Source organism: Drosophila miranda, chromosome XR (genome assembly GCF_003369915.1).
Source record: "Drosophila miranda strain MSH22 chromosome XR, D.miranda_PacBio2.1, whole genome shotgun sequence".
In the NCBI taxonomy this organism is placed as follows: domain Eukaryota; kingdom Metazoa; phylum Arthropoda; class Insecta; order Diptera; family Drosophilidae; genus Drosophila; species Drosophila miranda.
This window is the reverse complement of record NC_046674.1, coordinates 18,191,810-18,219,459: the sequence shown is the minus strand read 5'-3', so window position 1 is coordinate 18,219,459 and position 27,650 is coordinate 18,191,810. Positions and strand designations below refer to the sequence as shown.

At 46.5% G+C, this 27,650-nt stretch overlaps 1 protein-coding gene across 1 annotated transcript in view; it reads left to right on the top strand.

Moving 5' to 3' along the window:
- The first annotated feature begins 4,934 nt into the window (after window positions 1-4,934).
- Window positions 4,935-27,650, top strand: part of LOC108152197 (frizzled) — a 91,222-nt gene continuing 68,506 nt past the window's right edge. Inside the window, exon 1 of the mRNA XM_017281355.2 lies at window positions 4,935-6,067. Coding sequence (XP_017136844.1) covers window positions 5,387-6,067 — 681 coding nt within the window. The 5' untranslated portion in view covers window positions 4,935-5,386. The remainder of the gene's footprint in view (window positions 6,068-27,650) is intronic.

The following is a 27,650-nucleotide window of genomic DNA, read 5'->3' as shown; positions in this document are numbered from 1 at the left end:
TACGCAGCGTATGCTGGTTAGCCAGAGGTACCCCCGCACCGGGGGCCTATTGCAGTGCCAACGCCCAAGCGAATTGCAAATTTCCGTAGCGTAGCCCCAAAAGTGAGTGCCGACCACCGAACGCAGTCAAGGGGCAGCCTTAACCAAATATAGCCGCACGGAACTACAGTATTTCTGACCTCCCGCCGCAGTGTGGGCCGGGCTCAGGGGCGGGGAATGCAATTAATTATGCGAGTGGGTCTAAAAGTACAGACAAGGCAAAAGTCATAAAGATGCAGGAACGAGATGAAAAGAACTTTAGGGTTATGAGGAGAGTCCGCTTTTACGAGTAGTTGAGCTGAGAAAATCAAATGTAGCAGGCATTATGCCTCGGGGGATAGGATTTGCCAGGCTCAATGTCTTAAAAGGTGATTTCATTGGAAAGAAGATGAAACACAGAGCTCTGTCTTACAATGGGCATATCTGAGAGACTGTTTAATTGGTTCAATCCTTAATCGTATACACTCAATATTCAAGTTTTGCCCATTCATTGGCAGGAACCATGCGCATCATGTTCTTTGAAAAATGTCTGTTATTGCCAGGGTAAATCGTATGAAATTGAATATTTAATATTCCATTATAAGGTTATAAGGTTTTAGATACCGTATTTAGGAACTGGCAACCAAATCGATGCACTGGCCGGTCATTCCGTTCCCATTACCTCAAAACACTCGCCCAAAACGGACAGAACGAAACAGGTATCCTAAATTTGTACTGTGCCACATACTGTGCCCTTTTTGAGCCAAATAAAAGAACAAATATTCGTTTTCCAGAGCAAACAAATGTGCACACGAACTCCGTGTTATTCAGAGACTACGCACGAAATTCGGAGTGCTCGAACTAGATGGCGCATGAGTATGGCTGTGATTTTATGAATACTTTGAATACTCTCTAGCCAGAGATCTTAAATTGTGGAACATATTTATTTCTTGCATGGCATTGATTGGCTCACCGGGGATTGACCCGTGAATGTTACAAATATTTCAAAATCAAATGGTATTCCCCGTTGTGCTCCCTCCATGCTTTTCCATTTCCCCCCCAACGCCCGCAGGAATGCAACGTCATGCAACAGTTCGAAGGGAATGGAACGCGAATGGGAGAGACTTAATGAGATTCCGTTTTGCCCTTTGATTGATTGCAGCAAAACGATGCGATGCTGACCAGGTCCATTCCAGTCTCCATCCTCCATCGTCCACCCACCGCCAGTCGTCTCTCCGCCCTGGAACACCGGCCGCAGGACTTTGGCAATTTTTCAAAAAATTTAATTGAGCTTTTGGCCGTTGGCTGTTTTTGAGTAAATAAATGTTTTATTTATGAGAAATGTCTGGATGGGCCTATGGCCGATAGCGCGATGGTTGGGTGGGGAGCTCGGCCTGCCTGGGGCATTTGTGATTGCACAAATGGCAACAAATGATCTGTAAAAATCTCGAACCCAACCAAACACTGTAAACTTTTAATCAAGAGATACACTTGAGGGGCTTTTACCCCAATCCCCAAATAGCCGGCACCCTCTGGAAGAGCTTTTACATCTAATTAGAGGGAAGTATACTTGGTTAGTGGCTTTTCGTGATGGGGAGGGGGTGAGTGGCGACCCTGTTAAAAGTTGACATTTTACTTTGGTTTCTCTTAGTGTGGAGCGGGCCCTGGACGAAAGTTTTGCCTGCCACGTGACCTTTTCGTAGGTTAAGAGTGGGCTGTGTTGGGGGTTAACTAATGTGACTTGAGACGCTCATCCAGACAGGATGGCGAGGGGGAGGGGGAGGGTAGGGGAGTTGGAGTTGGAGTGTTGGTAGGTCAGACGGAAAGTAAAGTAAATACTTGTATTTTTCTATGTAAGTAACTGAAAACCCTTTTTATGGCTTAGGGCCAAGTCCCTTTTGCATTAGGACGCCACACATGTGAGTCCTTAGGGGGGTTTCGAGCGGTGGCTGTTTATTTTTTGGCTTTGGCTTTGGCTTTCCTTTTCGCTTTCCATGCGAGACACGAGACATGACTGAACTTGTGCGGATTGATTTGTTTATCCCCATGTATTTTGTAAGCTACAAATGATTGAGGTCCTGTTTTCTGTTTGTTGAAAAACAAGTCGAAACTCCTTTGTGCGCAAATCAGACTAATTGAAGAGGGAAATCAGAATTAGAAAACCCCATTCAAAGTCCACCAAAGCCAAGAAAATCTCTCCCAATATGAGTTGGATATTTTGGAAACAGTTCTTAAGTTCCCTTGTTCCCAAACCATAAATTAGCCCCACATTAACCATTAAGAATCCAACGCAACGATTATACGTACATATGTATGTATGTATGTTGGATCATTTTAACAGTTCTTAACTTCATTTAAAGCATGTTCTGAAAACCCTTCATTAACTATCATTATACTACTCACACAAACATACATACAAATGTACATGTATAATTATTCTCAATATCAACTACCTCCAAAGCGGGAAGTGGTGGAGCGGACGACGAGGAATTTTCAATTTTACTTTCGCTTATCTCAAGAAGTTCATCTGATTCTTCGTTCCTTCGTTCAGAGTATTTTTTTCTCAAAGCAATTCCATTTTAATTACATTAAATTACATATTCCAAAAACAGACGCGAGAGAGGCGAACAGCAGCAAAAACACTTTCTAACAGGGGAAGAGCGGCAGAGCAATGGTGACGGAGAGAGCGAAACGTCAAAGTTCGTTCACTTGTAAACAGCAAAACAGAGGAACAGAAGGTAAGCTTCGCTGGCCGAAGCTTTAGATACCCTTGAAAGCGCATGGTTCCAGTAGCAGATCACTGAATATGAGCTATATTGCGGGAAAAACTATTAACATAGAACTGCACTGCTCTTGAGGTATCACGAATGTGCCTGTCTTAGCCGATTCTGGGCGCTATGTTGACTCGGATTTCGATTTGGGCAAAACCATAATACCCGCACTTTGGAAGGGTACAACAAACAGCAACGGAAACCGTCGCCGACGAGCAACAACAATGAAGCCAAAGCAAAAGGCAAAAGGCACAGAGAAGAAGCAAAAGACAGAGATAGCGACACCGACAACGGCAACGGCAACGGCAGCGACGGAGATTGGGACAGAGAAGAAAGAGCCTTTTTATGCGGCGCAACTTTGGCGCTTTTTATTAAACAAGCCGACGAAGTGTGGAGCGGGGGCCTGGCGGTGATGATGCTGAGGCGGGTGGTTGGGGGAACAGCATAAGGTGAAGGAGCATAGAATGAACATTGCCGGCTAAACCGGTAACACTTGTTTATCAGCGGCAACCAACCCACACGACCGACAAAAGAGAGATAGAAGGAGAGAGAGAGAGAGTGAGAGAGAGCAAAACCCGTATGTCAGTGGATTGAGCATGGAAATATGTTAAGCAGCGACTGAGTAAGAGGGAGATAGAGCCAGAGGATGATCAGTCAAAAGGGTTGCAGGTGACAAAGACAAAAGACAAAAGAGAGAAACAGAGAGAGAGAGGCAAAGACTCCTCTAATGTCATCATTATTGTCAATATAACAAGTTTATTGACTGCCATCCCCCCGCCCCATGCACCCCTTGGGGTCATTAGAGAAATGCTTGGCATCGGCGAAGTTTGTCCCCCCCTTTTTTCGCGACCCCACACTCTCCGCGCTACTAAGCTTAGATAAAACGCAAGTTAATGACTTAATTAAGTGCATGGCAAAAAAAACAAACAAATGAGAGCCGAAAGAAGAGATGGAACAGATAGATAAAGATAAATGATAGATATTGTCGCAGCAAATTGTGTATATTAACGCGTGCAAATATGCTCCGGCAGAAGAGAGTAGGAGATTGATGAGTGCGGGAGAGGGGGACGACGAGAGCAGGCCTAATGTGTTTTAACGGTACCAGTGCAGGCAGAAATTAGCAGCATAGCGGAGAGGCAGAGGACAATAAGAACTGTAACGGCATCGGCTAATAGATAAAGGTTGAACGACATTTCCCTGAGAACACACACAGCAAATATCCCCAATTACCGCTATGGGGATACCCTCTAACCTTTGAGAATCTCCAAGAAGCCCATTGATAGCTGAATTTAAATTCGAATTAATTCCTTCAGCCCACATAGAACCATTTGTTGATATTTCTTTCGACTAATCAACAGGAGGGAGAGACTGCAAGTGAGAGAGAGAGAGACAGCAGCATCAACAGCAAGAGAGAATATAAAGAGAGCGAGAATCCAAAACAAATGTCCAAGCAGGCCGCGTTGCACTGAGAGCGGTTCAAATTCAAGGTCGCTGTTATATTTAGCAGCCAAAGAGAGCCTATGTTATGTTCCAAATGGCATTCGTACGGCTAACAGCGCTGGCATTATCATCAAGAGAGCCAGAGTCAAGTTAAGCTGTTCTGCTAAGTTCGAATATGTTAAGAAAGCAACCAAGAGCTTCGGTTAAGAGCAAGCGATGTTGGCACTGAAATTAAGAGAGTGGAGTAATAGCATGTTTACACTACCGCGCATTTCCTATCGATGTAGGAAAAGAAGCAATGCGAAGGATTTACTCTGCCAGAAGCAGGTTATTGTTTATTGAGATTAGTTGATTTATGTGTTTAATAAAGAAGGAAGCAATAAAATTTTGAAAATCAACAAAAATATGGAGCACGACATATGTATACATATATATTATTCCCAGCCATTTCTCTGTGGAGTTTGTGGGCAGTGTTTCTACCTTTTTCAGACCTGCGTTCGACAACTATTAGCCACCATTAGACCTGTTTGCTTATCCCTTGTAACATAAAACTGCGTATCCCGCAAGACGCAAAGACGCAAGACGCAGCCGTGGTGGTGTGAACAGCCTATAAGAGAGGCCATAAGAGAGCCCGACCGGTTGTGAGAGCTCGAGCGCTCAATGCTCACTTTTGCGCTGCAGTGCTGAGCGTCACTGCTTCAATGCTACTTCATTTCGTCAATTCGTTTTCAACTTTTCCGAAGGCATGTTGTGTTTTTCCGTGTCACTCCGTGTCCAAGTCGCGCGCGCTTTTTGACGTAAAGTGCTCGAGAAATTCCGGAGTCGCGCCGCGTCGCGAATCAGTGATAAGAGAAACAAATATTAATATCAAATATTTACAGCAAGCAAAAAGCAAAGAAAGAAGGGAAAATAAAAATAAACTGAAATTAAGGGAAATATTTGTCGCGGGCAAACGATGGAAGAGTGCTAAGTGTTTGTATCCCAGATAAATACTACCCCTCCTCTCTGTAACGGTGATTTTTTTCGAGTGTCGCGAGTGTCAATATGTGCGAGATCTGAAGATAAGATAAAGAAAGATATAAGGAGAAAGAGCATAGCGAAAGCAGTCAAGAATTAACCTCTGAAAGCAGCAAATTGCAACGGCGAGAAACCCCAAAATGTGGCTAAAAATCCTCCTCCTAGTGCTCCCCACAATCATCCAGGGCGTCCAGCGGTACGACCAGACGCCCCTGGACGCCAGTCCCTACTACCGCAGTGGCGGCGGCCTGATGGGGCCCGACCTGAGCGGCACCTCCGCCACCTCCTTGGACGGCTTCCCGCACCACAACCGCTGCGAGGCGATCACCATTTCGATCTGCAAGAATATACCCTACAACATGACCATTATGCCCAATCTGATCGGACACACCAAGCAGGAGGAGGCCGGCCTGGAGGTCCACCAGTTCGCGCCGCTAGTCAAGATCGGCTGCAGCGACGACCTGCAGCTCTTCCTCTGCTCCCTGTACGTGCCCGTCTGCACCATCCTCGAGCGCCCGATCCCGCCCTGCCGCTCCCTCTGCGAGTCCGCGCGCGTCTGCGAGAAGCTGATGAAGACCTACAACTTCAACTGGCCGGAGAATCTCGAGTGCTCCAAGTTCCCCGTCCACGGGGGCGAGGACTTGTGCGTTGCCGAGAACACCACCTCCTCCACCCCGGCCCCCACCAGGAGCGCCCCCAAGGTGACCACCAGGAAGCATCAGCTAGGAGTCGAAATACCCCATCGGAACATTGGATTCGTCTGCCCCGTCCAGCTGAAGACGCCGCTGGGCATGGGCTATGAGCTGAAAGTCGGTGGAAAGGTGCGTTCCCAAATGATTATTCCTATAGGAATTGAATAAAAAAATGTTTTCCAGCCCTTAGAAATGTTTAGGAAAGTGTGTGTTTCAGATATTGGTACTGTACATTTCCCAAGGTTTTTTTGTACATTTTTGCCTGTTGCTGCCATCGAAAGAACTGGAAGCAAATGTGTGAATGTCCGACGGGATTCTGAAAAGTTTTTAGGCAGTGAAAAATCATGAAAATAGCTATCAAATATACTGTATAGTTTTCCCGATAGTTTCAGATAATCTTTGGTACGGTTGTAGATCGAATTTTCTTGGGATCGGATCCCATTCGGATTGTTCCTGGAAGTTGATCGGTTACAGATATCGCCCCATCATATAGGTCAAATGTGTTGTGTTTTTTTATGTCTTCATCTGGGGTCTGTAGCAATTTGCTGGCAGGCAGGCAGGTCGGAGGAGAGCAGAATGCATATCCTGTTGCGTTGAGCAGTAAACAATTTCCAACCACCACCAGGAAAACCAGCAGGAGGTCCTGCCAAGACACAGAGCCATAGGACAGGCAGAGACAGAGACAGGGAGAGCGTGCGAGCGAGAAGGAATATTGTATTGAGGAGCCCGCATTCCGATTCCTACCTGCCCGTACCCGTATAGTAACTCATCGAAGAACAGCATTAACCAACGTCAGGTAGATCGCTTCTTTGGCTTCCCTCGAGGAAAGGTAAACCAGTTTTCTCAGTTTTCATCTTTTTTCTCAAGACAGAGACAGGGACAGAGAGAGAGGAGAGAATAATTCTGTAATTTGTAATGCCTGGTTATGTAACCCACAAAAAAAGAAGAAAAAGAAGAAACAGAAAACCTAACAAGAACTGGAGAACATTTAATAATTTGAACTGAACGATGGGGTCAGGCCTGTTGCATTTTCACGTTCTTTAATTAATTTTCCAGCCATTCGCAGCTCATCAGCAAGCAGCAAGCAGCAACATTTTTTGAACATCGTTTGAGTGATGATCAAATGTTTTTCCAATGTTTTTCTTTGGGATTTTGTCCGCTTTTCCTTCAGTCCTTGCCGCTTGCCGCTTCCCTCTCTTTGGCATGTGTAAAGCGCATTAAATACTTTGTGGCAGGATAATTCACACTTTGCTGGGAGTCTGGTGTTTGGTATCTGGCGGATACATGTGTATGTCTTAGCTACTTTAGCCATGCGATTCTGTTGTTTTTTTTTTTCTCTCCCTTCTTTGCTCTGTGTGCTCTCTCCCTGGGTGTGTGTGTGTCATCAGTAACACTCCATCTCCATCTCCATCTCTAGCCCCTTTCCATCATCCTTGCCAGACACCCTGGCAGTCGTCGCAATCGCAATCGTAGTCGTAGTCCGTGCCTGAATGCCTTTCGAGAGCTGCGTGCGAAATTTAGCAGCTTGTTTTCCTCGCTTTCGATTGCATTTGGATTGCCCCCATATCATGATTGTCTGCTGGGCTCTCAGTGTCTGCTAATGATAATGCCACGGCGTGAGAGCGTGAATTAATGCTTATTGGATAGATAATGATCCCGATACACGGGAGGCAGCGGAGGGCCAAATGCGATACATCCCAGAGCATCCCTACTGTTTTTCCTTGTCCCTACAAGTCCAGCTTATTCACTTCCTCAAATCATTAGCCCTAGATCTCCTTTCAGGCCGGAACCCGCAGTTTAGGCAACGCCAATGCCCCATTGATGGTTACATGTGTAGACACCCCTTCCGCAGGCCCCGCCAAAAATAAATTAATCAACGAGCGCGAAAGGACACCGGCTCGAAGGGGGCGAGAGGCGGGGGCTTGTGTAAAACCATTAAAAGCCTCATTTGGAACGCTTTTGACGCATTTAGAGGACGGCTCTATCCCCATTTTGGGGATTATTTGTAGGCGCCCAAATTGATTCATTTCGGGGCAGCCAGAGTGGATCCCTGGCTTCCACTTTTAATTGTGAGCCGATTCCGTAATTGATTGCCCCTGCCCTGCCCACCCTGGAGGAGTAAAAGGATTGTGGTTTTCTGCACTTTTAGGCCGCTTTGGGCCGCTTTGCCTATGATTATTATTTCAGCAAAGACTGAGACCATTTCTCAACTCGATTCAATTCAAATCAGAGTTGCCCTTCGGGCGTTCTGGCTCTCCGACTACCCGACGCCCACGCGCCATCCGACGGGGGTTTGGGTAATTGATTTCCGAAATTACATATTTCGCATGCGGCATTTTTGGTTGTTTGTGCAACATTTTACTGTTGCTGAGTGACTGCTTAATTTAGGCAAAAAGGTGCGGGACGGACGGCTGCGGGTCTGGGTTTGGGCCAGCTTCAATAGAGTTAATATATAATGGATTTGGCATTCGGCATTCGGCATTCGGTTGCTTGTTTCGTTTTCAATAATTCACAAATTCTGGCTAAATAAATGGTTATTTTTGGGATTATAATTAGCCAGTGTTTGGATAGCATTTAAATTAAGCGAATCAAAGTGAAGCCTCCAAAGGCTCAAAGGCTCCCCAAGCTGTTTATCCGTGGCCCATGGCTCAAGCACAAAAGATACAAAACATACGAGTAGATGTACATTCAAAGATACATTTATCACTGTCCAGGGCTACGGCTGTTGCCGTAAAGTAATCCCCGGACTACCACTGGACTTTCAGGCGCTGCTGCCATTGTCTCAAATCAACAACATCATCATCGGCACTCATTCGTGGCAACAACTCACGAGTAAAGCCCACAGATAATCTCTCCCACTACCACTCTCTGGCTAACTTTCCCCTGTGTCCTCCTCATGGAATGGCCTTTAATGTCCTGTGTGTGTGTCTGTGTGCTCTCCACGCATTCAAACTATAATCCACTTTATATTTTACGCTCGAGCTGTTCAATTTATAACCAATAAATGTTAAGCCCAAGTCGATTATTTATTTATTTTTACACACACACACACACGGCTCTCAGGCTCCTCGCAACGAAAAGCGTTTTCAACTCAATTAATTTGCCGGTAACAAAAATCCTGCATAGTACTTCCGGCTACTTAGGCACAGAGACAAACAAAGACAGTCCCCCCCCTCAGCCCCCGTAAAGCCATAAAAATTACCAGAAAATGGGAAAGCAATTTTTCCTATACGTGCCCTGGCCCTGGCCCTGGCTTGGGATCTGGCTTGGGCCCTGGCTCTGGCTCTGGCTCTGAGCGATAAGAGCGCTTTGTTCTGCCGGACAACAATCCTTGTAACAGCACAGCCCATTATAGACTAATATTGTAAGGATTAGAGATTGTTTCGTGCAGAGAATCATTATCTAACAACACACTAGCATTTACACTAGCCGCATGATTATCCAGATACTGTTGCAGGTGAAAACGAGCACTTGCTTAGCCCCATTTTAGGGGGGTACACCCAGTACAATATGCAGGCAGATACAAATACAATTTCCAAAATATGTATCTTTGATGGATGGATTGATAAGCCCCTCCTCGGCCCCCGTACGTTCATGCCCCATTGCTTCGGAGCTGGCACTGGAAATGAAAAAGAAAATGAAAATGAATTTGAAATTGGAATTGTTAGCGAAATGAAATGATAATGCCTGGCTTTGACATTTGCCTGACAGTTTTGGCCACTTAAATATGCCTAAATATTTAATTACTGGCAACCATTTAATGACAGTGCCGTGCCGTGCCCGACCAGTCCGCATTGGCCATTTGCAAATTTACAATTTTTGGCTTAATAACTCCGGCTAACCGCACCTCCATGGCCCCAGCCCACACACCAGCGCCGCCACCCCAAACCCACCACAAAATACAACGCAAAAAATATTCGGAAAATACAGAATTCGATTGACACCTTTTGTGCATTTTAGCCTGGTCTTTTTGTGCATTTACTAAACAGCATGTGGCCTGTTGCCTGTTGCTGTCTGGCTTGGTGGGCGTTCGGGGGGCCGAGGGGAAGTGTGATATCCATTGAAAATGTAACAAGTTTCGGGTAACCTTGGTACCAAAAGTGTCCAGGTCGATGATGGATCTGGGCAGAGAGGCGTTTGGTTTGTTGCCAAAGAACATACTTTTTAACAGCTACAGATACAGATACATATCTGTATCTCTAACTGTAGAAATTGTGGCCCTTTCAGCCATCTATTAGTTGATTTTCTCGTCTTCAAAGATAGATTTTCTGCCTCCAAGGAGTACAATTCGCAGAAGGCTCCAAGTCCGTTCGCTTATGGGATGTTTCGACGTATATCCCTCAAAATTTGAGAAAAATCCCAGTAATGCTGCCATGCCTTCGAATATTTACTTTGGGTCATTCTTTGTGGAAATTCCCTAAGAAGAAAAATGGCTTTTGCTTTGGCTTTTTCTTTGGCTTTCCAAGATGTTTTCTGCCGAGTAATTCCCGCTTGTGTTGTGCAAACTGGAGCATAAAACTGAAACACATACTCGTAATATTCCCTTTTAATCAGAGAAACTAGCAACACCCCTTGCCCCACCCACCCTTCAGATCTGTTCTATGCAGATGTTTTTGTTAGGCTCATGCCACAGAATTCTTTCAATGAAGTGGCTTTCATTTGCACCCACGTGCCCCACTTTCCGCACTCCGCACTCCACCCCCCCCCCGAAGCCCATGGAATATTTGACACAATTAAAAACAAAAGCGAACTGTACAAACAAATGTCAACCTCAGACAGAGGCAGGATTCTTCTTGGCCCAATCTCAGACATAGGAATCCTTTTTTTGTGTTCTGTCTTCGGTCCTCGGTCTTTGCTGTTGTTTGCTGTCTGTTTTGCTGTTTTGCATTGTTCTGTGAAGCGCTGCGCCATTTTGCGATGGCAAAAGGCATCTTACAGATACTTGAGATACACTCGGATACATTATGCAGACCATCCTTTGAGGCTCCACTCCCCACTCCCCACCATCCATCCAACCATCCATTCATCCATTCATTCATATGTAAGCCAGAGAGTAAGTCGGTCTCTGATGAATTTATAATGCCCATTGTCTGCCCGTGCCCAGACAAAGGCAAACACTCACTCTCCATAACTTGTCGTTCTCCATCCACCCTACACTACACCCTACACTACACTACACTACCCTGCCCATCCTGGCCAGAGTAGATACAATATTTGGGTCTCCACAGATGCTCCACCGACTGACACACTAAGTGGGCTCGGCTCCGTTCGGCGGAGGAGGAGGAGAAGGAGAAGGAGGATTATGGGCCAATAAACTACGATATTTTATATGAAAAAGAATTGAAATCCTTGGGGCCACAAATTGTTGCTGTGCCTCGGCCTGGTCAGGTTAACACCTCGCCGTCGCGGATGGCCAAGACTTAATTAAAGAAGTCCGATGGCACGCAGGCGCAGGCCCAAAGTCCACAAATGGCAGGAATGGCTGGAAACGGGTTTCACAATGTGGCACCACCACCGAAAAGGCAAATCATAAATTGTCTGCCCCACCATCTGGCGGGGGGGACTCCGGCTTGTCTGCGTGTCTCGTGTGTGTGTGTGTGTGTGTGTGGGTTCGGATCTGGTTTATATCTAAAAAGCAGACAACAAGAAAGAAAACCAAAGGTTTATGGAGCATCCCAATTGACAAAAAAAAAAAAAACGCCAGCAGTTCTAAGCAGCTGCTGCCAGAAAAGCCATAAAGAATGAATGAATGGGTGAATGGGTGAATGAGTGAATGAGTGAATGAGTGAATGAATGTATGAAAATGAGATTCATTAGGGATCGGCTGGTGTTTCCAGGCCATAAAGATAATGTCCTTTGAGGAATGGCTGAAATAAATATCTTTTGGCGCACTAAAATGAATCCAGGAAATGCCTAATCCATAAAATTGCCATTAATATTAAGAGCCGTCTGTGAGGATCTGAGCAACTAATGAATCTTGATTGCCATGGATCCATGGACCACAGATTCTTTATTAAATATCGTAAGATCAGAGCTCTGCCATTTCTGTGTCTTCTCCGAACATCGAAACATTTTCCAGTCATGAAATCCCGTCATAGCCTAATAGAGAAAGTTCTCTGCTGTCAGGCATTCAGGAAGAAAGAATCTCATCCGAGCAAAAAAAAAAAAAAATCATTCAATTAACGTTGGATCCGCCGCCGCCTCCAACGCGCATGCATGGCCAGCCCGCCAGCCCGCCAGGCACGGGTTAGAGAGAGGGGCGTGGGGGGGGGGGGCAGAGATGAGATACGTAAACAGCCATTAGTTGGATATAATTTAGCGCTTTAGTTATGGCCATAATGCAGCTACTTAAACGCAACTCCAAACAGCAGGGAAGCAGTGTGGCACGAGGGGCAGCAGCAGCGAAGCTGGCGGATGCTTTACTCAAAAACGCTGACAGTGGCTATTAATTAAAGTGCAGGCACACACCACCACCACCACCACCATCACCACGAGTGTGGAGTGGGGCTGGGTTGGTGGTGGTGGTGGGATCCAGACTCCAAATGGATAACGATCGGAGTCACGATGGGGGAGAGAGGAAAATAGTTGTATGCAGTCCATAACAAGACGTTTGTAATCATCTTCAATCATAACACAGCAGACACGACAGACGGATAGACACGACAGACGGATAGACACGCATACAACACGAAAGAGTTACGAGTGCATCTGTGTGTATCTGTGTGTGTGTGCCACTAATGAACCAACTTAAAATTGTCATAACTGTAAATCATCTAAGACTTATGGAGGGAACGGAACGGAACGGAACGGGACGCACATGTGGAGCAATCTTTTGTATGTGACCACAGACGTGGGCAGAGGGTAGGACCCATAAACAATGGGGGGGGGGAAATCGGATCACAAGTACAGGGAATTTCGTATACCCTCACCGACTTTGAAGGCAGATTATTGGACTTCCCCTAGCCAATATGCCTCAAGGCAGAAACATCTTCGAGTCCCATTCAAGAGCCCAAAGATACAAGATGGATCGCTCTGGGAGGGGGGATAACGATGATGCCGCATGATGCCCGACCAATCTGTGGGCAGTTGTGGACCATTGTGCCCCATTCGAGGGGAGGGGCAGGGGGGGGCTTTGACATGGCCGAATGTTCAGATCAATCATGCGACAACATTTGGTGGCTCCGATTTGATTGTCGCGTTAATTAGAATGAGAGGAGGAGGAGGAGCAATCCCCATGGACCATGGCAACGACCATTATCCCGATTGGGTCCCTTGCCCTCTCCCCCCCCGCCCCCCCATCCATCAGTGCCGTGACGAATCACCATTCCCGGCATGATTTGTGATTTGTCTGGATTTATGTTTACTGCAAACTCGAATTGCGTTTGGCGGATCATTTCCACGTCTCGGCGGTGCTCCTACCCGAAATCACATTTTCCTTTTTGACAAGTGGAAATTGTTTTTCCCGTTTTCATGTGTGTGCGTGTGTGTGTGTGTGTGTGTGTTGCTATCGAGATTTGCGTGACGCGTCACAAAACTTCGATTGTTCCCCTCGTGCAGGACACGACACGACAGAACAGGACAGGACAGGGCAGGTCTCTTTTGATTTATGTCGGGAGCCATAAAAGCTAGTTCCCCATTTGGTGGGGTAGCCATCGGGGTGGGGGGGGGGGACGAGTCGTCTCTGCTCACATTACAGTGAGAAATTTGGTGTAATTTGGCGCATGTTTTTGGCTAAACGCTTCTTATCAGGCAAATTGGATGATTGGATGGATGGTCCCAGTCCGCCGAGAGCTTTGCATGTTGATGAATTTTTGGCGTGTGCGTCCCCCAAATCGTGACCAAATTGTGTTAAGTTTATGTTCCCCTCTATTTCTGTGTGCATGTTTCTTCTGCCATCTATTCGCCGCTTGGATACGGTCTAAAGGGCTCACAGACACGATAGATCCATTGACTGAGTGGCTGAATAAGTCAAATGTTTTATGGAAAAGGTTATTTATGGGCCAAGCGAAAGTTTTCTCGGTCGATGTGGGTCAAATTAGCTGGAACAAGTCAAAGTCTCCAAATGAATGGCTTCAACTATTTTTTGGAAACGAAAAAAGTGCACGCAAAAGCCAGATATTTCGTTTTTAGATGGTTTTAGTGTGCCCCTAGTCCACTGGAAGAGTTTCCCATAAGCGAACGGATCAAATATTCCCTCCCTGCCAACCCCCGGTTCACTCGCTTCGATTGTTCGGCTCGATTGCTTCGTTCGTGCTCGCTTCGCTCGTGCCTGCTCCCTATCTCGCGCAGATATGAGCTAGATACCCAAAACTTGTTTATATAATAGATACAACTTTAAAGATATGCGACTCAATGATGGCCAATCTATAGCTCTTCGATGTATATATTTCTTGAATTTTTTTGCCCCACCTGTCCGCTCCGAGGCCTTACCGCCTGACACTCTATTTCCATATCCTGGGAACGGACAGTCCCAACTTTAATTGAATAACACGAACCAGAAGAGATGGTAGAACAAAGCTGTCGTTAAAATGGTACGGCCCAATCCGCATCCCAGTCCCAGTCCCTGGGCCTACGATGGGAGGTGCGAGATGTCGATAGCGAGTGATATGTGAGACGCTCGAGGGGAGTGGAGTCTGCCTGTCCACCTGTCCATTCGGTCCCCCCAGACACGTGTCTCAAAGTAAAGTTTAATTTAATTAAAATTTCTGCATTCACTTGGAGGGGTAAAGGAGACGGAGAGGGAGACGGACACGGAGACGGACACGGAGACGGAGACTGCAGATCATCTTCGGCACGCATGCCGGCCAAGGCAAACACAATCAGAGCAGCTGCACCACCTGCAGATACCGATGCCGATGCAGATGGAGATGGAGATGCCGCTGCAGAATGGGGGCTCGGATTGAGGCTGCTGGTTCGAGCGTCTCTTTGGTGGAAGCGATAAAATACAATTTAAACTAGTCCACATTTGGACAGGGTCTATATATAAATATATATATATATCCCATATTTAACAACCTGGAAACACTATATACCCCGTCAACGAATGGCATACCCTCGAAAAAGTCCTTCAGTTTTCTAGGGCCATCCTCGTCCTCTGCCCCCCCTGGCCGTTGCCGTTGCCGTTGAGCAAACAATCAAGCAGAATCTCGTTTTTCTTCGAGTGTTTGCTGCCACATTCTGGATATACATTCTACATACTCGTATACCATATTTTTGTGGTCAGTAGGCCCCCCGTTCCCCCCTCATCCCGTGCTGGCCGTTGCCTGCTGCTTTGTTGGCCAGCTGTCAATGCTTCAAGTGAAAATTGCTGGCCATGTCAGGGAGCCGAAGTCCCTATATGGCAGGCTGGCATAACGCCTATGGCCATCGAACTATTACCAGAGCATTATTTTAATGCCGAGCAGCCGCACCAAACGGAGCCGTTAATAGCCCCCGACAGGGGTCGGGCTGCCACCACTATATGCTCGGCTGTGCCACTTTTTGTGGCAAAGATTTACAATTAAAGTTGGCGATTAAATTGTTGCGATAGCCTTGCTTTGATTTGCAATATGCGTTGCATTGATTATATTATTTATAGAGTGAAAGCCGCAGCCCCAGCCACAGCCACAGCCCCAGTGGCCAGGCCTCCAGTCGATGCATATCTAGAGACCATCGGCCGATCGATCCGATGACCACATTTATCCAAGGCACTCGCCTATGCAGTACCGAAGTGTAACTCTTGGCCAGCGCTTCGAGTGCGTAATTTATGGCCATTTCTGTGACTATGACTTTATCTTGAAAGGAAATTTGTTCGGCGCTGGGGCCATAGAGGCGATAAAACGATAAACGATAAATGTTTCTTGCGTCTCTGGTGTTTACGGTGTTGGCGTGTCAGAAATGGGCGGACTGGTAGGGCGGGGCGCACTGGGCGGGACTCTAAAAATGGCCACCGCCAAATCAATTTGCCATGGCTAATACGGGTTAAATGCCATGATTTTGGCTTTTACAACTTCAACCGTTACTTAGCGCATTTATGTGCCGTTATAATGGCACAAAACGGTACAAAATATGCTCGCTACCCGAATTCAATTGTAGCTAAATTAAATTCAAATTGCCGCCCTAATGGCTCCGAATTATTAGGAGTTTTTTCCCCTCATTTCTTTTAATGTGGTTCCTTGGAGGTGTCTCGGTGCGTTGATTTTATTGCCGTACTCGTTTACGGCTAATCAATAAAGGGAGAACCATTAAAGGTTCTATCTCCCATTCACAGAAGAGCCACACTATCCGAAAAATCACAGCTGTTTTCGATCCTCCTTCGGATCACCCCGAATCCCTCAAAGCCGAAGGCGAGCACTGCGCAAATTATTGTATTGCTTGCTCACTCACTCTGCCTGAAATTCAAATGGAAAGTGAGCGAGAAAAAAAAACCGAAATTTTTTTTAGATTTAATTTAGACAAATAATTCACTCTTCGGCAGCTGTTTGACTCAGATCGAACATAATTCCGAAGATCAAACAATTGTGTATTGATTTTAGGGCATTTTCCTGTAGCTTCCTGTCTTTTGGCCACACTTTGAATATTCATTTGCATAGTTTTTGGGGAATACAATAATATTGGATGCCATACCTCGGGGAGTACTGGAAGTAGATTGAACAGGAAACCGTTTGCTGCAATGCCTGTCAACAATTAACCTTTCAGTGCATTGAGTTCTTGGGTATATTTAAAGCTACACTTTTGCCTTGGCACCCAGATTAGGTACACTTAAGCACTCACTTGAGACGAGGCTAGGCCCACTCCACTCGGAGCTCCAAGCTCCAAGCTGCAAGCTCCAATCTACTCCACTCCAGTCGAAGCAGTAGTCCCACCGAAAAACCAACCCCATCATTTATAACTGTCATCAGTTTTTGTGGCCCCAAACACACAGCAACAACAACAACAACAAGAACAACAAAATACGGTAACTGGAAAGAGCAACAACTAATGTTTAAGCCATCAGCAGCGGTGTGGCCGAAAGGAGGAGCAGGAGGAGGAGGAGGAGGTGGAGGAGGCCTCTGAGGCAATTGCCACTCCACTGCCACTTGGGCACTTTTACGCGGTCCGATCCCCGCCAGCCCCTGCCGCCACTGCCGCCGCTAGACAAACAAATTATGGTTACTGTCAATAGACGTGCATTTCGAAGCCAGACAACAGGAGAACGAGTCAAACAAGAAAGAGACGAGGGACGGCACGGAACCGGACGGAACAGGGCCAAGAAGAGATGCACCCACAGTGGCGGCAGTTGGACGTTTGACTGATGCCACAGCATGAGGCAAGCAGAAGTGGAAGAAACGAATTTAGCTGCACTTTTTCTTGGCCATTCTTGCTCTCTCTCTCTCCTCTCTCTCTCTCTTCCTTTCTCTCATTCTGTTTGACAAACTGTGAAAATCGCCGTCGGGCAGTTTGGGCCAAAAACCGAAGCCAAAGCCAAAGCCAAAGCCAAGAAAGCAACAGGCAGCAGGCAGCCCCCGGATCCGCAACAAGACCTGCAGCTAATCACAGTCTGGCCTGCCACATGTTGAACGCTTCGCCAATTGCAAATTTCTAAGCCAACTCAATAATTGACCCAAAAACAAAAACAAAAACCAAAAACAAAGAAAAACGTTGGTGTTTTTTTTCTTTCAATTTATCTAAAATGTTTTTTTTTGTTTGTTGTTTTTTTTTTTACAGAAATTTTTGTTTGTTTGTTTGTGTTTTTTTTTGTTGCTTCGTTTCGTGCCCCCAGGACTTTTGTTGGAGATATTTGGGCCAGGCCAACGAGTTTGTCAGGAATTCAGTTTCCATATCCTGCAGCAGTTTTTGTGCTTTTCTAAATTATTTGTGCACTGCTTTTGTAGTTTTTTGCCTTTTGTTTGGCTGCAAAATATTTTCTGATTGTTGAAGTTTTCGTTTCGTTTCGTTTCGTTTCAAAAGCTGTTGATAGCGAATTTCCATGGGCTTTCCAGTGGGATGTTGAGAAAGTTTTTCCAACAACAACAACAACAAAAATGAGTGTTGTACAGCTGAGAATTTAAGAACAATTAAAAAAATCCTTAAGGAAGAATTGCCCGATAATCCCACAACCAAAATAATTTTTTAAATTTCCCAAAAATCTAACACAAATCTGATTTTTGTTTGGGGTAAAAAAAATCTACAAAACATCTGCGATGTCTCTCGCGCCATCTTCCAGTCTTTCATGGAAATGTTCCGCCCCTCGTGCCCCACCCCATTTTCCGTTACTTAAATACACAGTTTCAGTGGCTTTTCAGTTTTCTTTCCTTCGGCCTGGCTGCAATTTGCATTTTGAGAAATGACCAGAGCAAGAGCCAGGAGTTAAGTAGAAATCGCAGTCTGGCACTTGAAGCGTATCCCCGAAAATAGAAGGGGCGCCAGGCCGCAGGGGGGCCCGAGGGGGCATCCTCTGTGGCAGTGGTCCGTCTCGGCTCCATTTCGTGGCATAATTAAAAACGTGCTAAGCGTTTTAACGATGCCTGGACAGTGTCGGACAACTGCGATGATGATGATGATGATGATGATGATGATGATTCCTCAGGCTCTCCTGCCCTTCTGCGACCCTTCTCTGGCACTCGATTGTCGGACTCTCGGACTCTTGGACTCTTGGGCTCTTGGCCATGGCCAACGCCAACGATGATATGCCAGTTTCAAGAGCTTCATACACACGATGAGAGGCAGCAGCAGAGGCAGCAGCAGAGGCAGCCAGCAGAGGCAGCCAGCAGAGAATAAAATAAACTTCAATCTTGGTCTGGTATGCGTCTGCCTTTCCCTTCCCCTTTCCCTCTTTATTGTTGTTTATTTATTTAGCATTCTTCGCTTTTTTCCATTCAATGATTTGAAAACTGAATTTCCAGTCTCAGATTTGTTCCTCCTGCGTTTGGATTTCTTTTTGCTTATGCTTTCGAGTGCTTATGCTACCGTTAAGTGGCGAAGGGAGGAAGACACTAAGGGAAGTGCTCTAATGAGATGAGACTTGGACTTGGAGCCCGACTTGGACTCGGACTCGGACTCGGACACGGACACGGACTCGGGGCCTGGTCAGGGAGCGGCTGGCCCAAGGCAGTGGCTTCCCTCTTGCTGGATTGCATGGCTTTTATTTTTTTTAATTACGAAAATTGGATTTTTATGTACCACAACTGAGGTGGGGCATGGGGCAGGGACCAGGGGGCAGGGAGCAGGGGGCATGCGAGCCAGAGACACTTGACATGCATGGTGGCGATGAGTGGCCCTGGCTCTGGCTCTGTCTCTGCCGCTGGATGGGGTCCAAATGAGAGTGCGAAGATACATAGATGGGAGGAGGGGCAACAGTAGCCGGAGACTGGGGCTGATGCTGGGGCTGTATGCTGTCCCCATTCGAGTTTTTATCTCCTCCGCTGTGTGGCTTAATTGAGTTGGTGGTGAGTGGTACAGTCACCGCTCGCCACCGCTCACCCCCCCTGGGTAATAAAATTAGGTTAAAGCGGTTGTAAATAGGCAAGAAAAGAGAAAAACAGATGCCAGATGCCGGGAAACTCGGACTCGGAATCGGACTCTTACTCGGACTCTTACTTGGACTCCAATCCAACGAGAATAAGTGATTCTGCCCGCATGCATGTGCAACATTGCACAAAATTGCAGCACCTTCCCCCCGAATGGGAGTGGGTTGGGGCCTGGTGGGGTCCCAGTGAAAGCCTCAGAAGTCGAGGCCTGCCAATTGGAATACTTCACCGCAATTGCTGTCGGTTAACTGGGGGGGATTGGGGTTCTGTGGGTAAATGCTAATGATAGTAATAGGATAGGTGGATTACAGGAGCCGAACGAGCCTGTGGGTGGGTGGGCACCACACAACTTTCCCATCAGAAAGGAGGAAAGACCTGGATACTCCTCCGTCTCCACTTGTCTTGAATTTTGCTTGGAAAACGTGCTAGTTTTAGACCAAAACGGATTGAACGAAGCTGGTATCCGAAAATTTCGGTTTTTCTTTCTCGCTCACTCTCTGTTTGATTTGATGAATACTCGGGACCCATCTGTACAGAACTTAACTGTTGAAAGAATCCTTCGAGATGATAATATTCCAAAATCACCTTTGAAGCTCCCCTGGATCAATCGGTCGCCTTTGAACCCCTCTTCCAAGGTCACACGCAGGCGATTCGCATCGAAAACTCCCCTGGTGGAAACTCTAAACCTTGCATGCTGGGCTGCTTCCTGTCTGGAAGTGTGGAAGGGCCACACACTGGCCAATTGTTGCACTACCGTGCACTCTTTGCGCTCCTCCCTCGCCCACAGATGGCAACAGGAGCCCCTCTGGTGGCTCTGTAGTTTATTTACCGCATATCATATCGTGTTTCCCAGCCTCGACCACAATGTGTGCCCTGGCGATACACCCAATGCCGGTGGAGTTGTCAGCGGGCCCGCAACTCCCTGGAACTGCAGCTCCTTGGTGCTCCGTCCCCTGTAGATGGATGGTTATGGATGCCTCCGATCCATCTTCATAATGAAACGTGTCAATTTACATGAAAATGATTTTTCCCTTACTCTCTTGCTCTCTCTCTCTCTGTGGCTCTCGGGAAAAGTGGCAACGTGTTCTTAAGCAACCCATTAGAGGCTTATTCCTCGGCTCTTTCCCGCAGCACACCAAGAGACGTCTCTTACCTCCATCTCTCACTCGTCGCTTAAGTGTTTTTTATGGCACGCTCAAACTTTTTATGGGTGCCTGCATCCTGCCACAAAGACAGAGAGAGAGACAGAGAGAGCTGGAGCTGGAGCACTCCTCTTGTTTATTATTTAAAGCAAATTATCAAAATGCGTTTGCATATCGTAAAAAAAGGATTTTTTATGTTGTACATCATTAAGCATAATAATCTTGCCACCGGTGGCAGATGCACGTCGGGGCATGGAGTATGCCCGCCCGACGAGTGGGAAATTCACTTTTTATGGCTACTAATTTTTAAGCTGATTAAAAGCCATCAAAATGAAATCAGTAATTCCTCTTATATTCGTATTTCTTTTATTTTTTGAGTGATTGTATCCCTTGCCAAAGGTGTGCACTGAATTTCGATGTGGCCAGTGCTCCAGAGACGATTGCGATGAGGCCTCGTTAAGCGCAAAACTCTCAGGCCGAACCCCATTTGATGGCCTCGGCTTTTACGAGTATTTCAAACTCCTTTTGGCTGGGATTCATGTTTTTTTTTTTGTGGTATATTTTTTGAAGATGTTTCTTGTTTCTTCTGTCTATTGCAGGTACGTGTGTGTCCCCCCCCCCATTCCCCCATGTGTGTGAGTAACGAAAGTCCTGCCTCGAGCTTCAAAACTGTCAAAACTTTAGCCCGAAGCCAATTGGGAAGAAACTTTCCAGGGGGGGCGGCCCAAAGGGTCAAGTCAACCATAAATACGCAATTATTTGGAGAGCTCTCTCTCTCTCTCTCTCCAGTCCTCTGTCGGGATTAAAGTTTCCCGGCAGCTGTCTTACCTGTTAGTCCTCTTAACTTACTGTCTTTTCGTCTCCATTATCTCGCAGAGCCAGACCCAGAGCCAGACCCATACCCAAAAACCCACAAACATTATTATTATTCTAATTTTTTTGGGCAATTAACAAAAAACCGAAAATTGTCAAAAGTTTGTAGAACTTTGACGGCCTTCGGGGTTTCGTATCTCCTGGGGATTGTCTTCGCTTGAACAAGTCTCAAACAAACATTTTTCTGATTCTTTGACGAGACTTTCGCCTCGTTTTTTGGTGCCACGCATTGTTGCAGGTGCGGCGGACTCCTAGTTTCGTTTCGAAAATGTTTTGCAAAATACGCAAAAAAAGAGGAGAACTTTTCAGGGGTGTGGCCGGGGAGGAGGGTCGATGGCTTAATTTGCTTTTCATGGAATGGAATATCCACAAAACAAACAGAATTCCATTTTTTTCCTCTTTTTCCGTGTGTTTTTTTTTTGTTATGCGAGCCATTGACTTTTATATCCAGAAACGAGTACTCTATGTGGAAGAATAGAACCAGAAGCAGGACCAGAACCCAGAACCCAAACCCGAACCCGAACCTCATCGACTCTGAAACTGAACTGAACTGAACTGAACCGAATTGAAGTTCCAATCTCTCCCACTCTCCGTCCCCCGCTCTGTGGCACTGTCGTTGTCGCACTTCTGGCTGGCACTGTTCACGCTCAAGTGAAGCGATGTTGTTTTTAGCTATTGCCTATAAATTTTCCTGTGGTCGTCGCTCTACGGGGAATGAATGGGGGATTTCGGGCAGAGTTAGTGTTTGGTTCATGGGGCGGGGGCGGGGGCGGGGGGAGGAGGCGAACGGGTTCTGGTATATCGGTATTTTTGGTGCCATTTTTGGGGCAGCCATCCCAGGCCCTACCATCCGTTCAGCCATTCATCCATTCTTGTGCTCCTTTTCGTAGGTAGGTGCGTTGGAGAACGCATTTTTGCATGCCCCCCCACCCCACGTCTCTGGGCGCCTCCAAGCCTCAGTGTTGACAAATGGCTTAAAGTTTTCGGCCATGGGTCGTTTCATGGCTTTAATTTGAGGCAATTTGGAGGGGACTACAGACCGGAAAAAGGATGGCGATTAGCCGTGAGAGGACACTCGATGGGCGAGTAGGGTTCTAGTTCTAGTATGGGAAAAAGAAAAAAAAAAAAAACGGGAAGCGGAAGTGCCACCTTTAGGGACGTGCCACAATGAGCTTTATTTCGATCACAATCGTTCCGTGTTGCACAATATTTTCAGCGAATTTCCCATTCGTGCAAATTTTCAGGTCTCGCACATTAAAGCTTTTTACCATAAGCCCGTAAGAGGGTTTCCCAGCCGCAGCCGCAGCCCCACTCCCGCCCCACTCCCAATCCCAATCCCATTGCCCGCTCGTCTATCGGTACTCTATCTTATTGAAAAGCAAAAACCTTTAAACCGCGCACACTGATGACTGATAAATGTGGCCTGAAAGCAGCGCTTACAAATAATTCAATGCCAAATGCTGAATCACTTCCCTTCCAGCCCCAGCCGCAGCACCGGCCAGGGCCCATCCTGTTCCGTCCTGGCCTGTCCCCCCACTGATGATCCCTCGACCAGAACAGCAGGTTGGGCCTTCATTATCAGATAGTTTTCCATGGGCGCAAAGCATTTTCCAGCAATTGAATATCCAGCGATGCCGGACAAAGCATTTGAATGTCAGTCCGTCCGTCGGTCGTCTCTCTTTTTACGCTTTTTATTTTCCCTTTTATGCTGTTGTTGTTGTTGTTGTTGTTGTTGGTGCGGAAATTAATGAGACTGACAGGCTTTTGACGCAATTTGATGCCCCGCAGTTTCTGTTTCTGTTCGCCATTTTTTTTTGTTGTATATTTTTTTTTATAAATATTGAAATCATTTATCAGCAGCAGCCACAAAAGAAAGACCGACGACGATGGCCCGGCAGTGCGGTGTGGGTCACTGAGGAATGCGCGAAATCAATGAGCGATTGTGTATAATTTTTTTTTTTTTTCGCTGGATCCGCGTAAATAGAGTTCTCGTTGGGGCGATAATCATTCCCAGAATAAATTCAGAAAATTATCCGTAAAGGCTTTTTGGGGACTTTTTGTTTATGCTAAAGTTTCGGATGATATTGGTTTACCAGCTTTGATGATCCGTTGATCTGTTGATCTTTGGCTGGATCTCATTTGCCTCGAAATTCTGAGATCTCCTTCTGTGGAAAGAACAACATTGAAATGGGATATGTACCGATGTTTAATGATCCAATTCATGGAATCTGTAGGTGTTTATCTCCAACTGTTTATCATGGAAGCGATTTTGAAACACAGCAGAAGGGACAAAGCACCGCTTTAGCCACACAAATAAGGACCTTCAAACAGAAGACGAAGCAAAGAACCAGTAGATTTGACCAGAAAATCAAATAGAGAGTGAGCGAGAAAAAAAAACCGAAATTTTCGGTTCAGAAACCATCAAAATTGCGAGACCTGCTTCGTTTTGACCGAGCTTTTTGAGGCAATGAGAAAAGTGAGACGCTGAGCGACCGAAGCGAATACCGAATCCGAATACATCCGATCTTTCATCCATTTTGAGACGCTTTTGAATCTCCAAGCGAAGCGAAAATACAGCTGGAATACCATCTGAAATAAACTGCCCAACATTCGGTACAAGAATCGTATACTTCTACCAAAGAATACTGGAAAAATGCGATCTGTATTCATGGAAACCGTTTTGAGTGCTGCGGGGAATCGGTTATGTCTGCTCGCTTATGGGAAATTTGCTGCCAAATGAGTTCTAAAAATGCACTACAACGGGGGGGCGGGGCGTAGCAAAAATGAATACCAATGGGCTCCTAATGTTAGTCATACACACTCGTAATTAGTACCAAAGTCCGTAGCTTGAACAATTGGACCTACTCTGGCAAATGCCTTCCATCCTGGACCTGGAGGCGAGCGGGCGAGCCCGCATGGATAATTAGTGTAACCTCAGTTGAAATTTACACTGAGAGAGGGATACGGAGGGCACTCTTGATACAAAGAATGCTGTCGGGCTGTTGGGATGTTGGGATGTTGGGCTGTCATCATCGTGGGTACACGGCCGAAATAAATACGAAATCATTTGTATACCGAGTATTTCCCGGAGTTTCGAAGCTTGTATTTGCTGAATGCTGAAACATTTATCGCTGTCGTGGCCCCAACAGATGAGCGGCGGAGGAGCAGAGGACGCGGCGGAGGACAATGCGGATGCGGACATGGCAAATGGCAAATGGCCTGGCAGGAGATGAGTCCGATGAGCCTGCCGCTGAGCTGCTAAAAACTTGCAGAGGGCCAGCAGTCGGTTTTGTTTAGACTGCAAACTGTGAGATAAATTGTGGTGTATCTGTATCTGAGCATGGCATCTGCAGCAAATGCAGGCCCAATACCAGTCGCAGTCGCAGTCGCACTCCCAAACCCTCTCTCCCTCTATCCATGGTTGATTACAAAGCGTTGGCCAGTCTACCGAGAAATGGAAATGAAAATGCAGTCGGGGAATCGCGAACAGTCGCTCTATCCGCAGTCCTCGTCCTCGTCCTCGTCCACGACCTCCTCCTGCCACTGCCGCTGCTCCCCATCTAAACGTCATCGTTTAAAGTGTTAAAATAAAAGCAAAAGATTCTCATCCGACTCGGGCCCGGCACTGGACCCCATGTTCATCTGCGGGGTTTTTGTGTGAAAAATTATGGCAGCTGACTGTGAAAAATTGTTGCAAATAGTTTTCAGTGAATGTTTTTTATTTCTCCTTCGTTTTTGCCCGCCACACCGTCAATAGCTCCGCTTCGCTCCGCTCAGAGCTCCACTGGAGTGGAGGCTTTTAGTTAATGCGCACTCGACTTGGCCCAACCAACCAACGTCAAGTGGTTTCGGTTTATCGGCAGTGGAATGGGCAGTGGAATGAGGATGGGGACGGCTTTGGCTGTGGCTGTGGCCATGGTTATGGGCTGGAGGGCTGGCAGGAGGAAAGATTATGCTGCAGAAGCACCATCGATGGGATCGATGTCAGTGGCTTTGGATGCTGGAAATGTGGATGATGTGCACAAGTGCCTCACATGTGTTGCTGTGTTGCCAGCATCAGTTTTGTAAGCATTTCAAGTGTCAGTGGGGTTCGATGTTCGCCCAACTCTGACATTTCCCAGCATCGGGAGATACAATTTTTGCAATTTGTACGTGATATGATAACTGAAACTTATCTATCCCTAAAATGGCGCCCAAGAGGGGAGCCAAAGCACACTGATTGATTGTTTTTGCCAATCAACAATCACAGAACAACACCAAATAAGAGATAAACGCATCAACTCAATGCGAAATGTCAGAAATGGGGAAGAGAAGGACTAGGTAGGACCCACTAGTACCCATTAGAGCCCTGCTTGAATCTACAGTATTTATAAATTTACAGCCATCACTCCTGCCTCTTCGGATCCGACCGAATCACTAAAAGCCGAGTGCGAGCACTGCGAAAATTATTGTAGTCCTTGCTCTTTCTCTTTACTAGAAATTCAAAAGAAAAGTGAGCGAGAAAAATTACCGAAATTTTGTGATCGGCGATACCTGAAGCGCGATTTTTGATGGAATGAGAGACGAAGCGAATACCGAATCCCAGCAAAGCCCACCGAATAGATTCGGTTTTCTGTTCATGAAGGCCTCCCCTACTCCCCATCTAGAGGAAAACAAACGAAGATTCTGCGGAACAACTCTGATTTGGTGGTCGTTTAAACGCACTACCAGTATTTAAACACTTAAACACACACCAATTCCATTTAATTGCCTGCCATTCGGCACCACTTAAAGCAATGAAAACTCTTCGATTCCACTCCCTTTGCCAATGGGTCAGAGCCAGTGATCCTCCAGCAGAGACATCAATCACGGCCTGGTCTTTCATTTCGCTGACGCTTCTGCTGGCGCACATTTTGTTGATGTAATTTGATGCGTTATTATTCAAATAATATATAATTTGCAGCATTATATCGCCCCGGCTGACAGCCAGACCTGAGCTTTTGTTCACTTTTCCTTGTGGCTGGCTGCCCCCTGTGCGCCCCTGACCATGGTCCGTGGTCCCTGCCACCTGCCATAAGTTCTTGTTCTTGTAATTATTATGGTGGCAGTGTCCAGGAGCGAGGCAAACCGGCTTGACTGTGGCTTCTTTTGCGTTGGCTATCGGCTGAACGCCTTCGTCTAACTGTACGCGCAGCCAGGCACCACCAGGCCTCATCCCGATGCCGATGCCGATGCCGATGCCGATGCCGATCCCGATCTGTGGCATACCGAACATCTCCGATGTTCCGTACGTGTATGTACTCGAAGAGGTAGGTTTCAGGCGCACACTTTTTGCCGTTAGCCGCGTGGTCTTGTGGCGTATCTGTATCTCGGCTGGTTGCATGCCACAGACGCCATCGCTGTTGGAATCGCCATCGTTGCCGCCGCCACCACCGCCGCTGTCGTCTCCGAATCGTAACAGTAACAGACTTTATGCAAATTGTTGTAATATTTTGTCTTCTTCCTACTCTTTCTCTTTCCATGATTTCGTTCTTATTGCGTGTAGTGTGTCCATGCTACAGGGGCGGGAGGGGTGGCTAGGGGGGCTGCCTGCTGGTCAGGTGGGGGATTGGATGGCACATCAAATGGACCGTTGCTTGTTACGGTCCGCATAGGCGACACTCCATGAAACGGAATTACCGTTTTGGTAGTTTGATTCTGACAAAGCTCATTGGGCATTTATTTGGCTTTATTATGCGACTTTCGGGCGGAACTCTGCCCTGCCTCCTCTTTCCGCCAGTCCATCTCTGATATATGGTTAATGGCCGCCGTTAAGCCGGGGATTTGTCACAGATGGGAATCTATTAGTGAAGAGACTGCTGGAAATTCACGCCACTCACGGCAAGCGACCGAATGATTTTCCAGTCATTTTTTTCATGCATTTCCCCTGTACGGATTACATTTCTTACATTTTCGAATAAATAATCACAAAACTCTCGCGTTCTTCTCAATTTCATGGACAAATTGTCTGAAATCTTTCATGGACATGACATAAGTAATGGGGGCCTCCCCTTCAGGCAGACACGCCTACTTTAACACAGTTCCCTCCGCCCCATCCCCTCCCCCCACTCTGGCATATACATTTCACTGAACAGAGAGAGAGGGAGAGAGAGAGAGAGAGAGCCACCACAAAATTGTGGCCACGCAAACACGTTCCTCTCTATTAAATTTCATAAATTTATTAAATTATGC